The 17,337-nt window shown below is 36.2% G+C and overlaps 1 protein-coding gene across 1 annotated transcript in view; it reads left to right on the forward strand.

Annotated features, from left to right (window-relative positions):
• The window catches only part of LOC124556243 (potassium voltage-gated channel unc-103), a 700,301-nt gene that overhangs the window by 589,873 nt on the left and 93,091 nt on the right, over positions 1-17,337 (forward strand). The window contains exon 15 of the mRNA XM_047130231.1: positions 7,662-7,751. Within this exon, the coding sequence (XP_046986187.1) occupies positions 7,662-7,751 (90 nt within the window). The remainder of the gene's footprint in view (positions 1-7,661; positions 7,752-17,337) is intronic.

The raw sequence follows: 17,337 nt of genomic DNA on the forward strand, positions 1-17,337 counted from the left end.
CATTTGAAGAGACTGTTCTTGAGCGCTTCGAGGAAGCACCTACGACAAGTACTCGAGCGATTGGACATGACATTGGGGTCACTCATCAGTTAGTCTGGGAGGTTTTTTTGAGGAATGATGGCCAGCATCCATTTAGTTCTCACCCTATCCAAGACCCAATTCCTGTGGCAGACTATGGACACAGGCTAGGGTTTTGCTGGTGGTTTCTACAAAGTGTTGTATGAGATACTGACTACCCCGCCATTGTGTTGTTTACCGATGAGTTCGCCTTCCATCAGGATGGCCTTTACAACACACTAAATATTCATCACTGGGCAAGGAGAAATCCTCATGTCACATATATCCACGGACACCAGGAACGATTTTTGTTCAACATTGTGGCAGGCATTGTGGGTGACCATCTGATTAGGCCAGTCCACCTACCTCCTCAACTTACCGGGGCAAATTAACTTCACTTTTTGGAAGAAACTCTACTTGGCCTACTGGAAGATGTTCCCCAGGACAATTGGCTATACATGTGGTTGCAGCATGATGGGGCAGCTGCACATAACAGTCATGCTGCGTGCAGATATTTAAATGAACTCTTCAAAGGCCAGGTAATTGGCAGAGGTGCTCATAGGATGTGGCCCCTGCGACCACCAGACCTCACGCCACCAGACTTTTTCCTGTGAGGGTTCTTCAAGGTTCTAGTTCACCCACCCAAATGTGAAACACCTAGAAACAAAAAGTAATTAATAGATCACATTCAACATGCTGCCAATCACATCAGGGCAATGCCAGGAATCTTTGGAAGAGTTTGGAAAAACACCATTCGATGTTACCAATCTTTTGTCATGTCAGAGGGCCACCAGTTTGAGCACCTGCTTTAAGTAAACAATGTCCTAGTTACAAAAAAGGCCCTTTGTAAAAGACTTTCTGTATGCAAACTAACAGCTGTTGATGGGTTTGTTCCCAGCACGTCTTATCATGAAACTACAATGGATGTGTCAGGACAATGACGGATTTGCCTCAGACCCCCAGAGAGGAAGTTTGGCACACTACCACCAAGTGTGTGGGATGTTTTGGATACATTGTGATCTCTGGCAGGCAAAGCATTCATGGTCATGCATTGTCCAGAGCATCTGGCAACAGAGCAATCCTGTGCCCAATTGGAACATGTGGCACCAAGTTCCCGTAGTTTAAAAATTGTGCGTTATGGACCTACACAACATTGGTAATTTTGATTCCTACTGACATAAGCTATTCAAGGTTAAAATTTCATGACACAATTTTTCTCCACCCTGTATATATTGAGAGGCCAGTGTCAGAATAGCCAAACTAATGAACAGGGTTCGACAAGAGATGCACGAACTTACACCACTTATTGCCCAAACCACCCATTTCTGAGCCAAAAGTACCCTTTGAGAATGAGAAGAGTTATACCAAAATATAATACCATATGTCATAAGTGAATGAAAATAAGCAAAGTAGACTACTTGTTGTGTCTAAACTATCACTTACTTCAGATACTGTTCTAATAGTAAAAATACCAGCATTAAGTCTTTGAACAAAATCCTGAACATAGTCTTTCCATGACAGTTTACTATGTATCTGAATGCCTAGAAATTTCAACCATTCAGTCTTACTAATCATATTCTGACTCTGTGTAGTTAAACTATGCTTGGAGATGAGGAAAATAGAAGGCACTACCATCATAAGGTTGATCAGTTGTAACTGCCCCATCAATAGATATCTTAATATCATCTGGTCACTGCATTTCAATGTGAGCAATCAAAATAATGTGACCATTTTGTGATGAGATGTGTGTCCCACTCATTATGTACCAACATGCGGAGAATATTTATCACTTGCTCCACCCTTGGAAGAATATGTTCAATGTAGACATTTTAATCAACCATGGATTGTGTATCCAAGATTGTGCTCTATCACTGATTATTTTATTGTTGATGGGACATTAAACTCTGATATTACTTCCTTCCATGGGTTGTGAGTTAATCCCATGAATTGTGCAGTCAAGTTAACTGATACTGTATGGTCTTTCAACTTCATCCATGGAAGATGTTGTGTACATTTGCAGGGAAATACCATTACGAAGTTGTATAAAACATCCTCAGGCTTCTTGCTACATCAGTTAATGGTAAAACCTCAAGCTTTCGATGATTACCTTCATTGTCTTCATCAGAAGCAACTGAGTTGATGTGGTAAGAAGGCTGAGGATGTTTTGCACAACAGTGCCATCACAAAAGACTTCATTCTCACCACTATGAAGTACTTGGTAGGTGACATTTCTATCCAATATTTTTATGAGCCAATCATCCAGTGTTGTGACAGCACAATCTACTTTATTGAGGAAAGTGGCCATTGAGTATAGGCATAAATAGTCTGCATATTGTAGTATATTAACAGTTCAGGGCACACGTTTTGATATCAGCAATACATGTGATATGCAGTACTGAGCTAAAGACTATCCCTTGAGGCAAGCCTTATGGTATTCTGCATTGGCCCACATCTTGTGTGCAACCAAATCTGTGCCCATGAAGTTTGAAGTAGCCTGTATACACCTGTCATGAACATATCCAGAATTCTAAGAGTTCGAAGCTTATCTCCTAGTCGTGGAATTTGAATGCTATCATACACAGCTATGATATTAGAGAAGACTATGATAAGGAAAATTCCCTAGACAAATGTGGCTAAGATTTTACTCATGAATCATTGTCATAAATCCTGATTCCCCCTCTGAAGCAATTACGAGTCCAGTATTGTAAGTTTTTTTGTTACAGCCATCATTTCAGTTATATTTGTACAATCCTTTCTAGAGTTTTACTGATGTGGGAACTAAGAAAAACTGTCTTATAAAACACAGAATGACTAGGTTCTTTTCCCTCCTTTGATATGGATATACCCATATTTTTGGGAGAGATTCTGTAGGCCATGTTTCATTGAGGATGCATAGCAGATGTAATGCTTCTGATAGCAAGTATGTGAGCATCATGTGACAAATATTGGCAAGCCTAATGGTGCTGTTAGAGGTTTTCTTGCATGACAGATAAAGTACCTTCATTATAATCATAGTGAGAGGAAATGAAATTTCATGTGTGTTAACAGATGATGGGGTGATTATGTCTGTAGAGAATTTTATCCAGCTCACAACTGTATCTACAATTTCATGAGCATATTTTGTAATTATAAATCTATCTGCTTTTAGGCATATGTTTATTATTTGAACACTGTGCTTTAGTGAGACACACATGAATTTCCAGTCATCTCTTTTGTACAGTTTCAAGAATTACTTGTCTCATATTTGCATTTTAGACAACTTTTTTTGGCAGGCAGCTTTCTAATCTTATTAAAATGATAGTCCAAGAACAATTTTTCATTTCACCATATCATTGGCTGGTTGTTACAAAAACAGTAAATAGTTTTCCTGGCAATGTTTCTAGAAGATCCTACTACAATACATCCAGGAAACAGTCATATGTAATGTCTCAAATGAGATGGGAAGAGAACTGGTCATGTCCTCATTTTTTGTAAGTCAAATAACCCTTCTTGTTAGTTCAGTCACAGTTTCATTTAACTGATCCAACCGTTTGGAGTGGAGAAGCCATGTTTTCTGCCAAAGTGATAAAAATGGGATGCTCAACCAATCTAATGTGATATTTCAAGGTTGTCACAGCCACATAGATTGAGAGAGGTAAGCGGTAACAATGATATCTGTTCGATAAGAAGAAGATGCCATTGTGGTGGAAGGATATTTAATGTTACAAAGTTTTGATCTTCTATTAGTGAGTTTCTGCACAATTTTGGTTTGCTGGATTTCAGTCTCTTGTTCTAATGTAATTTATAAGATTGCTAAAAAGTTAGTAATGTGGCCACGTGTGGGAGAAAATTTTCTAACATCAGTAATTTTATATGACTGTTCTCAGTGAGTAGTTAAATCACACACTTGTAAATGAATCATTTAGTAATTTTACACATGATGGTTATAGCATCATACAGGGTACCATTAATTGTAGAAATGCAATAGTTCAATGGATGTATTGGGTGTTACCATCCTTCCCATTAACCCAGTCATCTTTAATTATGTTGCATCTATCTAATCTGGGAGTTAAGTTTTAATTGTGTTTCTGCAATCATAAAAAATCAGTTCATAAATGATATGCATTTCATGGAGTAAGGTTTCACTGCTGAATTTCTTTGACCATACAATCAATTGGAGGACATTGTGGCCCATTCATTGAGTTGAAAATATTGAGGATTATTTCTTTAATGAATGGAAGCTGCTTGATATTCTGGTGCTGATCTATATTTGTATGTCATCATTTAAGCTATAATATTGTCCCTAATGTACTCTGAACTTCTACGATAAGTTACAGTAGGCCGTGCCACCTTTGTAGGATCAGAGAATATGTATTTTTCACAGTCATAGATAATGGAATTTATCATGGTCAATATGTTTTGTGAACAGCTGTCAAAAATACATTATCTGATCTAGTTAGCTGGACACCTATAAGTAGACATTAATGTGGGGAGTATCCACCTTTCACCTTTATGACCACTTGAACTGTGCTGGGTACAATTTCAGTGAGGTCTGAACGTCTGTGGAGGAATGGCAGCCTATTCTTCCTCAAGAATTGCATGATGCACCTGGCATTATCTTCATGATGTTGGATGCTCATGTCTGGAGCAAAGTCAACATTCTAACTCATCCTGAAGGTGCTCTAGATTGGGACTCAGGGCAGGCCAGTCCATTTAAGGAACATAATTGTCCAAAAACTATTGCCTCACAGCTGGGTGCTTAATGACAGGGTGCTTAGTCATGTTGATATAAGCAATCATCATCTCCAAACTATCTCTACTGTATGCAGTACACAAACTGTAAAATGTGTTCATACGCTTCCACATTTAGAATTTTCATAATCACAATATGGGGACTAAGCCTAAACCACAAGTAACACCCCCATACCATAACAGCACCTCCTCCCTACTTCATTGTTGACATTACACATTATGGTAGGTAATGTTCTGCAGGCATATGCCACATCCAAACTCTTCTGTCAGATTGCCACAGGGTGTAGCATGATCCATCACTCCAAGTTACTCATTTACAGCCATCCATAGTTCTGTGGTGTCACTCTTTACTGCATTATTTCAAGTGTCACTTAGCACTGACTGCAGTAGAGCTGCTTGACCAACATATCTCTTTCTTTTAACATCCTGCACACAGTCATTGTACTAGCAAGACTGCTGACAGCATTTTGGAACTCATGAGCAACTCCATCCAATAATTTAATGCAATTTTTTGCAATGACCCTCCCCAGTGTTTGGTGGTCCCTGTCCATCAGTACATGAGGTCTGGTGGTCTTGATTTAGTTCTGGTTTTTGCTCCATGTTTCCACTTCACAACTGCATCACAGTCAGTCACTTTGGGCATATTAACAAGGGTTGAAGTGTCCCTGATGGATTTGTTACTCAGGTGACATCAAAATACTAGTCCACATTCAAAATCACTAAGCTCTTCTGACTGACCCATTCTGCTGTCACTGCTTCGTTACTGACAGCCCAATTCTCCATACCTTCCTTTATACTGTCCGGTCTGAATCTCATGACATGCAGTGGTCAGTTCTGTATTACATAGGTGTGTGTCCATACTTTCGGTGGATCATATATTGTGCTGTTGTGGTGTTACTTGATGCTGTTCATGCAGTTATCTATAACACTAACCAATAATACCTTCAAAGGTGCACCCCCTCCATTAGTTGAAGGCATGGGCAAATATAAACTTTGGTGGTGGCGTTGCCATGAACTATTATTCACATCTTATGTCTGGCATTGCCGTTGTGATTTTGCTGCTGGCTGTAATAGCCAGATTGGGGAAATAGTGTGAACCCCTTGTGACTGCCATGCATATGAATAAGGATCCACTATAGGTAGAGTATACCTAATGATTTTCTGTGAGTAACACTCACTTCCTCAGAAGTGCTCCTTTTTTAGATATTAAATCACTGCTACTACATGTGAATAACAGAAATACAGTATCTTTAGAAACTGATTACTTTTGAATACATCATGGGAACAGACAGTGATCAGTGTTATTACTAATAGTTACTATTATAATCAGTCTTGATCACAAATTTATTTATTCTGGTAACCAGTTTTGACCATGCCTGTGGTCATCTTCAAACCTATAAGTCAAATACAAAGTCTGATCTGAGGGCTACATACATTAAAGGAAATTATATAAAATTACAAAGATTATAAAGTGATGAATTACCAAAATGCTGTATGAGCAGGAGCCTCCTTCTGGTGGTAAATCACTGTTAGATAGAGCAGTGCACATCTTACTTATATACTGGAGCCTCCGCCCACTTCTATAATGTATGTAGCCCTCTGATCAGACTTTGTATATGACTTATAGGTCTGAAGATGACCACAGGCATGGTCAAAATCAGTTACCAGAATAAATAAATTTGTGATCAAAACTGATGGTAATAGTAACTATTTAGAAACTAAGAGTCATTAATTACTTCAGTTGGATAACTGTCAGAAGTTGAACATAACAGCACATTTTTGTGTAGTGCTTCATATCATTTATTATGTAAATGTAACATTTCCCGACAATTCAGTCTTTCAGTAATTCTAAATACAATTTAATATTCGTATGTAGATATTTATCAATCAATTTATTAAAAATGTTTTATTTATTGAAAACTTCTTGTTTAAAAGTTAGAAATTAAAATTTTTCACTTCAGGTGGAAAGCAATGCCTAATCTCTGGACTCAGCGGCCAGTGCTTTGATTCTCATGTAGTCTGAAAATGTCTCTCGGATTGACATGAGTAAAATAGCTACTTGATATTGATGTCTTTTACTTTTTCATGAGAAAAATACATGTTATGAGATTTATTGGAATGAGAACTGTGCCTGAATGCTATGGAACATTTCTTAGTTATTACATGTTTGGAACTGAATCATAGATCAGATACTGGACCTTCATGCAAGGTTACAGTTAAATATAAATTTATACTGGTCCAAGAGATTCCATGTACTAACTGTATGAATGTCCTTCAGAAAGTAAGTCCACTTTGTATTTTCCATATAGTCTCCACCATTGGCAGCCTTATGAGTTTAATAAAGCTGGGAAAAATTTGAGATATTAACGTCCAAACTCCAGCTGTACTCCAATCTATTAATTAGGTCTAAGCTACATTTCACTGCTGGGCGAAGACAGAGGGAGAGCTGAAGTTTTATTTTATTGCCTAATTAGTTGTGAGAAAAGAATTTTCAGTATGCTGTTCCATATCTCATGAATTCTGCTTCTACCTTGTGAAAAAAATGACACCTCTTACTTTCAAGCATTGCCATTAAGACTAATCTCTGTTAATAATGTTACATCACATTTTCATGCTATGTAAGTAGCCAATCATCATGTGCTGGAATGGCAGTTTGGCTGAGAAATTTTAAAAGTTTGTTCATAAACAATTCACAGATTCTTTTCATTAAAAAGCTGCAAGTAAATGCTATAATTGCATGGAGATTTTCAGTTTTGTCACCTCAGACTTTCATTTTGCTGTGGAAAGCTTCTTAGTAATCATTAAGACAACATGTTACATCAGTTTTTGCTACAACCACAGTCTAACTGAACCTCATGTTTGACTGTGTGCAGGCATGTTCTCGCAACTGAAAAGAAGCTTCACGGATCTCCGCTTGCACAGGTCTTCCAGCCAGAGGCTCCACAACACTGACATTAAGACTGGTAGGCATATAGCCAGCATGAGGCATGCAAGCATGTCTGCTTCACTCATTCACTGTGCAAGCATATTTCTTGTAGAGTACCAGATTTCAATTTCTAAATTGTTACAGCTATCTACCTTTCAAAATACATTCTTGTGCAGCAAGAAATTTTTCATTTTAGTCTATACATATATAATTTATATAAATTTTCAGTTTATATTAAACATGCCATTGTCCTTTTTCTCCTCTGTTGACTCAGTATCATGCTTCATATCGACTTCTGTTCTTGTCTTACTTCAACATGCTATATCAGACAAATAATAAATCATTTCACGTACTAATTAATCTCTTCCAGTATCTTGTTTTACATAAACTTTTATTTTCTACATCTTATTTCCTTCTTAAGAGCATGTGGGCAACATCAGGTAGATAAGATGATTTTTATCTTTCTTTATCATAGCTTTTATGTTTATTTTAAAGGTTTTTTTCTGCTGTCTTTATGTACAATAATATTATCATGCATATTTTAAGCATTGTGGAATAAAAAAGAGGAGTTCATTTAAAGATATAGCTTTGATATCTGACAGTTATTTTTAATATTTATTTTAGATGTAATTAATAAGTTTTATGAAATGAAATTCATATGCCGCTATAAAATAGTGTTTGTCCCTTTTTTTTAATAAAAAAGGTGACTTAATTATGTGGCAAATTGTCTCATAAAAGGATGTAGTAACACATTTAGGTTTTCCTACTAGTGCTATTTACAAAGTGATGCATAGACTGGAGTAGTGAATGTGAGGTCATCACTTGAAAACTGAATGCAGTTTTAAAAAAGAAAGCAATGCTCACTAATCACATCTGTGGTTTAGATCTTCAAACAGAATGATGTTATGGTTATGTCAAACAGAATGCTATGCATTTTAGAAAAAAGATTTGGTCATCATGCCTTTTGTTATCGCTTAACCATCAGATCACAGCATGGTTGAAATTTTTACTTATTGATATTGGTTAGTGATGAAATTAAATTACTTTTTTTTCATTCAGGGTTAGATTTGTGGCTATCTGCAGTAACCTGATATAATGGTGCAAAATATAAGTTAATCAGTTACATATCATACCACTTATATTTATACATAACTGTTCTGCTGTCACTCTGTGTTCACTGTGCCACTGTTATGTATAAATATAACTGTTGTGCTGACACTCAGTATTCAGAAAACACACACTTTTGTCTTCCATAAAGTTACATATTTGAAATATAGTTTTCAAAGTGCGTAAGTATAACAAGCTAATATAATGGAGATGGTAGACTGAAGCTATTGTTTATGACCATTTAGTATATTCTCCCAACGATAATTTTTTTCCTTATCAAATGTCCTGATGAGTCTTTTTCTGACTGCTATTGGAAAGCTTTCTTTTTCACTCAGCTGTGCTGTTGCTTGAAATCAGTAGATTTCTCTATTAAAATGCTTTCATGTGTACAATAATGTCAATAAAATCCGTAACATATCCCTAGATGTCTATCACTAGACCAAAATTTCTCAAACGCTGTGGCCCAAAACATTGGTGTGCCATAAAATACGTATCAAGTGTCTCGTGAGATTTTTAATGTCTTCTGATCTTCCACAGATAAAATATCTGGACATAAAAAAATTATCACCAAATTATTTCTTGAAACAGTCCAATTTCAAAGAAATTGCTCATGCTTATATGTGATTATACACATAATAATAAAAAATGTATCATATTTACTTTATGTAGTTGCTTTTTTGCATCTAGGAGAAAAATCACATGTAGGGGTGTTAAAAAAGTTTGAAATGTGCTTTGGTATGCCCCAAAGAAAAAAAAATGTTAAGAAACACGGCACTAGATCATGGGTGGCATTCTCGTCAGTGAATCACTGCCAGATGAATCTCATCAGTCTACCTTCTGCTTTTCTGGAGAAAAGCTGAGCAGTCATTGTAACTGTCCATCAAAATCTCCCAAGAAACTGGAATTGTAAGCCTCGTATGGGAAAAGTGTAGGTCACTCTGTACTGCATATATGCATATGATTCAGACATAATTAAAGCTAGTACATTAAACCCATACTATCACGAATGTGTTAGCACTTTTGTAGTAAGCAGATTGTAGTCTCTTGGTGAAGATTTCAGTGTAATGCCACCTAACTATTGTTTGGTCAGTATGACAGATGTGTGGTAGTGTGTGATTCACTCACAGCAGTATGGAGATTGGACAATTTATTCTGGAGTCAGTAACAGCAAAATCATAGCATGAATAACTGATTGGAGGCATTTACGTATAATTTTCCCTCTTTAGTTTATGGAGAAATTCTCATTCCGCAATCAACTAGGGATCTGAAAGTTGTGGCTGCTACACTTACATGAATATAATGCAAAGAGATCAGTTTAGAGGCAGTGGGTTCCTGTGTTGTGGAGAAATTACAGTGGATTAGTGTATGTCTTCACATCTTTATTTGTGGTTTTTAGAGGTGCAGGTGATCCACCATTCTTCTTCTTGATCAGAAGGAGGTGGTTCTCACAAGTGAATATGTATATCATATGGACTCAGCAATGTCTCCAGATTGGATCACTGCTGAGCATATTTGGGATAACTTTGGGAAGACAAACTACAGTTTGGAAGTGACATTGGCAATGTTTTTGGGATTCCACATTTATCTTTGTGGGAATGGGATCACCTGTTGATTTTTAGATCTTTCTAATAGAGAGCATGCAACATTGTTTCCAAGCATGTCAGACAGCTATCAGTGTTCATATGCACTAGTCAATGCTTTCTCCTTGTGCAAGGGATTTCCCAATTTTCTCACTGTTCTTCATGTATATCTTCACTTTTAAAACTTTTCCAATTATGTTTTGGATTCTGGTGTATGTCAAAAGTCTGCTGGCTGTATCTTCTCTTGTTCCATAGCACTTCTGGTATTCTGTTGGGGCAATTTGCTCACATTTATTCATTATGATTAATTTTTTCTACATTTATTCTTCAAATAAATGAATATAGCCTAACATCAACTATTTCTCTTTGCTGATGATACTAATATCCTTACATCAAATACAGATGAATCTCTTCAGTCAGCAATTAATAGGAGTACAACCCAACTAGACTCATGGCTTGCATCAAATAGACTACTCCTAAATGCAAAAAGTACACTATGCTTGATCTTCCGCACCATTCAGAACAGAACTCCCCAGGTTCCAACATTAACACTAATTGGCAGCAATGTAGAATTTGTCAATGAAACAAAATTCTTGGGGACTGACATCACTGATACATTCACATGGAAAAAAACACATTGACATGATTAGTCCAGGCTAAGCAAAGTTTGTTTTACGCTCCACTCAGTGAGGGATGAGCTAAATGCCAGCACATTGACATGCATGTATTATGATCTTTTCCATTCAGTACCGGTACTATGCTATGGAATTATTTTTTTGGGGTCACAGTTTTGAATCAAGAAAATTATTTATACTGCAAATAAGCAATAAGAATAATCCTGTACAAAAAGCAAGGAGATAAATGTAAGCTGTTCCTTAAAAAATTAAACATACTGCCTCTCACTAGCCAATACATATTTGAACGTATCTGTTTTATTAAATAAAACATTATTAGATTGCACAGGAAGCTGGACAGTCATCATCATGATGCAAGGTTAAAAAAACTGTTAAGACTTGTTTCCCATTCTACTAAACTATATAGCAATAGTATTAAATGTATGGGAATCAAACTGTACAACCATCTCCCGAAAGAAGTACAAAGTTTTCAAGAATAAACAAAATTTAAAGAAAAACCTTAAGTGCACTCCTAGCAAGGCACTGCTTTTGCAGACTACAAGATTTCTTGAATGAGATCTATCATAAATTAAATTATATATTTTTATTATGTTTAAAAAGTAAACTGTTTCATTAGAAGTAATCTAGTGTCCATTAATGAACTTTTGTTTTTTCATTATGACCAACATTATTATTTGAACTTATTCTTACTCTGGTATTATTATGATTACATATATATCTTTACTGAGATGTACACTACAATAAACAGTGCTATTTCTATATATGTTCTCATATTATTTGTTTGACTTCTCCCATATCATGTTGTACACTTCTGTACACTGAATGATTGAGTGGATCAATAAATATACAAATAAAAACTGTCACATTATATGTTTGTCAGTGAAGCATTATCACTCAGATTAAGCATCTTGGAACTCCATAAATTAATACTTACTGTGCAGTATTTACTTAGTCTCCTACCAATCACTGATTCTTTTAATTTATTTTTTATTTATTTATCCTTTGACAAAGTACATTGTATGGATCAAGGTATATTTTCATTTCATGCACTGACAGGTACATAGTTTTTACTGTCTACTGTTTAACAAAAATATAATTTATTACAAAATTATTCTAGGGCTATTTCATATTAAATTAGATTTTGCACAGTTTTTCTTTTGATACAATCAGGATAAATCTCTTGGTCATGAGTTACAAGGGACTTTCTTGACTTCTGACAACTAATCACACTTTTCCTTTATCATTGTTTATCTCAATCTCCTAAAAGAATTAGATTTATTCTGTGGAATAGAGCTTATGTATTTACCTTTGACTGCATATGCTCCTTCATTTTGATCACGGAGTTGTGCTCACAAACAATCACTCTAGGTTTCAGTTTTTCATGTGTCTCCCTCCTATTTGTATTTAAATATAAAATGACACTTCAGAAGTGTCTCTTCTTTATAGAAAGTAAACCCTTACACTCTGTTCTCTTTGCATTTTAACTTACTATATCTCTGCAAAGATGCAGGCCGGTGTGGCCGAATGGTTCTAGGCGCTTCAGTCTCGAACCACGCGACCGCTACAGTCACAGGTTTGAATCCTGCCTCGGGCATGGATGTGTGTGATGTCTTTAGGTTAGTTAGGTTTAAGTAGTTCTAAGTTCTGGGGGACTGATGACCTCAGATGTTAAGTCCCATAGTGCTCAGAGCCATTTGAACCATCTGCAAAGACAATGTCAGATAACCCCCTTCTTGAAAATATAAAATTAGTTAGTGTAGTCCACAATTGAAACCCTAATTTAGTTGCTCTGCCTTTTGTTTCTTTACCAGCATCATGCCTTGGAAACCCTCTTTTCCTATAATATACCTGATTCTGTTATTAAATATAATAGTACTATAGTTATTGGTACAGAACTCAATTTCATCTGTCTGTTAGCTACTTCTGCCCTTTTTTGTATCATATACATTTACAAATAAATCTTTTTCTTCAAATTCATGCAGTTCATTCTACCTCAGATAATATTGCTATCTGTACACATACCCTCAAATTTTGATCAGAAAATTCATTGGTTTCGAAACACATTTTGATTATTCAAACAAATTTTGGTCTTGCTGCCAATCATCATTGTGTACCATGATATTCCAGCTGGGCACCTGCCAGTCATTCTCAGATGAGCCGTCAAAGACTGATGAAGACATCCTCCATTCTGCAGCATATAGTGCACTGTGAGTATTCTTCACATGCATGAAGTTGGCAGATGAACCACACTACCCGGTGGTAGTGCCCTTGCTTGTGGATCTGCAGAACTCAGTTGTCCTCTGCATTAGCACTCACTGTGGCCATCTGTGCATTCTGTCATCTTCAATTAAAGCAAATCATCAAGATGATAATATCCTACACACTGTCTAACTGGTAGCCCCTACCACAGATCATAAGATTTTCTGCCAGGCATATTTCCACAGATTCTTTAATAATTGCATCCCAAAAATTTGTTGCTGTAGTCAAAATCATTATTTTATCATATTTCTTTGAATTTCCAGTGGAAAGACAATTTTCAGCAACAGTGGACTTGCAGTGTTGCAGTGTTGATGTTCAGTGCAACATCCTTTTGTAGTATGTAAGCCACACCTCATTGGTAGGGTATATTGTAAATTCTGGCCTTTTGCAGTAACAAATCATCCTTCACTGAGCCCAGGTCTGTAATCTTAGATGGAGGGTGAAAAATCTCTTTCACATGAAATTTACTGAAGATTCTTGCTATATAAAACAAAATGTTGGCCACAAAATGAAGGAAATCTAAAGGTTTTGCTGTCGTATTCTTCTCTTTATCGACTTACTGGTTCTTGGTTTTAACTGATAGTGCTCTCTTAATCTGCCAGTCAGAATACGCATTATCCCTGAACATTGTCTTTAGGTGGGTGAGCTCTTTAGGCAGATTATCTTTATTTGAAGCTGTATGAGCTCTGAGTGCAATGGTTTAAGTATGCTCATAGTTTGCAGTGGATGATGACAACTCAACACTTGTAAATACAAATCAGTACAAGAGGGCTTATGATGAAGCAAATGCTCCAGAGAGCCATCATTCTTCTGCCCAATACATACAAGAAAGGCAGACAATCATCTTCCTCTATCTCCATAGTGAAGTGGATGTTGTTAACTCCACTAATTTATCTTGTCCATGAAGGCCACACTATGAAAGTTTTGTCCACATGTCTCCCAAATACAGTCGATTTAGGGATGGCTGATTCAAGTGCTCTTTCCTCGAACTCCTCAATAAAAAGGTTAGCCACCAAAGGAGACAGAGGGCTATGCATGGCAACACTGTTAGTCTGTTCGAAATATTCTTGGTTGAACATAAAATAAGCTGAGTCAAGAGCATGCTGAAACTAATTACTAATTATTGACAAAGATTTTCTTCCTTTTGTGGGCAACATTTTGTTTAAGATAGCAAGAATCCTTCATAAATTTCAGGTGAAAGTGCTTTTCCACCCACCATCTAAAAGTGCGCATCTTCTGGGCTCAGAATTTACAAAATACCGTGCCAGTATGGTATGGCTTACATGGGAAAGACCACATTCACCATGAAACAACGTTACACTGAACATCAGTGCTGTAATTGCCTTTTGAAACCAAGCAAGTCTGCTATTGCTGAACTTTCTATTTCCACAGGACATTTGATGGAGTATGATAAAATAATGATTTTGACCACAGCAACATGTTTTTGGGGCTCCATTATTAAAGGATGTGTGGAAATACGCCTGGTGGAAAATCTGATAATCTGTAATAGTGCCTACCAGTGGGGCATCTCCACAATTTGCTCTACACAAATATGGCAGAGTGTGCCAATGGCCACAATGAGCAATAATGCAGAGGAGAGCTGAGTTCCATGGCTCCACCAGTGAATGTGCTACTGCCAGGTAGTATGGTCAGCCTCTCAACATGATTTTGACACATGCGTGGAATACTAACAGTGTGCTATATACTATGGAATGGAGGATGTCTTCATAAATCTTTGCTGGCTTACCTGAGGATGACTGGCAGGTGCCCAGTTGTAATGTTGTGGGATGTATTTAATGAAAATTGGCTGAAAGCCTGAAATTTGTTTGAACATTCAGTCTGCAGGGAAAATTTTAAAATTCACATGTTTTGATTAATCCAAATATTGTTTATAATAATGCTCCTTAGAAGTTTTCTTCTTTCATGAGCAATGGTATAAAATTTTAAGGAAAGAAGATTAAGAGTTTAAAATCTTTTTGATGATGAGGCTACTAAAGTTGACAAAATTTTAATATGCCATGCTAGGAATTATGAGAGTCATACTGAATGTCCTGGTTTGACATAATTATTCCAAATTTAAGTTAATTCACGTGCAACACATCCATTAGCATCACAAACAGTATAGACACTGATTCCATTCAGTTTGTTTGTTTTCATGATATTTCTTCTTCTCATAATAGAACTCAAACCAAGGATTTTGCTGCATACTACAATAAATGAAATATAATTTCTTTTATATCATTTACTGTAAGACTTCTGTAATTCATTTTCCATATGCCATTCCATTTGTTCCAAAAATTAGAAACATAAGTTTTCATCAACACTATTTTCTATGTCTCTATTTTCAGAGTGTCTCCACATCATACTTATATTGTTCTTGTGACTCAGATCCCACAGAAGACATACTAAACACTAACTTTGAAATATTCAATTATTTTTCCTTTCTGTTTGAACAAAGTGTGCTTTTAGTACAAAATCATCATAGGCATAGAACAGTAAAGGTTTTTTTTAGTACTTGTTACTAAAATCAAATTCTTAGGTATTAGTCACAATAAAGTTTGTTTGTATCACTAATCTTATTACTTTATAGGTGTTTTTTTTTCCTTCGCACAATTTCTGCACTAGCAGATCCTGTAAACAGAATTTTCTTTCTGCCTATGTACCATTTATAATAAAAGAAACTTACTGAAATATGAAAACACTGTATTTCTTCTATAAAACTTTATACAGCTGAGGTTCTTCACCACAGCACAGTCACGAAGCAGCAATTGAAAATACTGTTATTATCTCTCTAAGTTGGCTTTTACATTCATGAACACAAAAATTACATTGATCACATTATATTACAGTGATCACATTATATTCTGCAAAAAATTAATACAAAGTCTCTTAAAATATAACATTGTAATTTGTTATGTATTTATGCTCTTTTGAGCCTTATTTGTAATCTTTTACTTCATACTTCACATATGTACTTTTTGGGAAAATTACTTGTAGATTCCTGCTCCTGTTCCAATAGAGGTAGCCCATCTCCTTTAGTACAGTGTTTAGTATTTCTGTTGTTTTACTGCTATATTTATTTTGCACTTTCTTGGTCATCTGCTGACATGAACACTGAGTGTATCATTCTTTGCGAGCTTACACAGGCAAATGGTGATAAATGTCTCAGAAAGTACATTACTGAACTGATGTCACTATCAGAAGCCATCTTTATGTACTACAGTGAGCACTGGCAAACATAATTGCTTTTCTTTGAGAGTGACAGTTAACACAGCTACTTATTCTTACTTTTCCTTGTTCAGTAAATGTCATGGGCTTCATCCTGTTTACCATGAGGAGATTTATTCTGTAGATGGATAAAAGGAAACTGTGCTGTATTTCCCTTTCCATTATTGAAAACAGTTTGAAGGTACCAACAAAAAAAAACTGCTGTATTTACTCTTACATACAAGGGGTTGTCATAAAGCTGTAATAATCACATAGATAAAATCAAGCTATGAATATGAAACTTGGCTAGTCCTTCCCTATATGTTCACCCATCAGTGAGACATGCTTCCCAATCTTGGGTGACATGATGAAGATCCTGGTTGTAGATATTTGCACTTTGAATGTTCAGGAAAAGTTCCACTTCAAAAATCACCTCCTCCTTATTTTGAAAATTGCTGCCATGTAATGGTTTCTTCACCTGAGAAAAGAGGAAGAAGTCACAGGGCAACAAGTTGCAAGAGCATAGGAAGTAAGAAAACTTAATAGCCCAAAGAAGCAGCACATGTGGCTGTGTTCTGTACTGAATGTGGTGATGTGATGTCAGAGAACAAAAACACTCCATTGGCACAGCTTTTTCAGATGCTTCTTGATGGCCTTCCTTAACCTTATCACAAGATTTTAGTAGGATGCTTCTGTAATGGTTCACCCCTAATTACTATAATCTGTGGTATTCACATTCGACATCAGCTTGCCCAATGGTGGTTGAATGTTTGCCTTTTTTGTGATACTAAATCCACATTTTTCAACTGTTTGCTTTTCTACATTGTCTATGGGT

The sequence above is a fragment of the Schistocerca americana genome, chromosome X (assembly GCF_021461395.2).
Source record: "Schistocerca americana isolate TAMUIC-IGC-003095 chromosome X, iqSchAmer2.1, whole genome shotgun sequence".
Classification (NCBI taxonomy): Eukaryota; Metazoa; Arthropoda; class Insecta; order Orthoptera; family Acrididae; genus Schistocerca; species Schistocerca americana.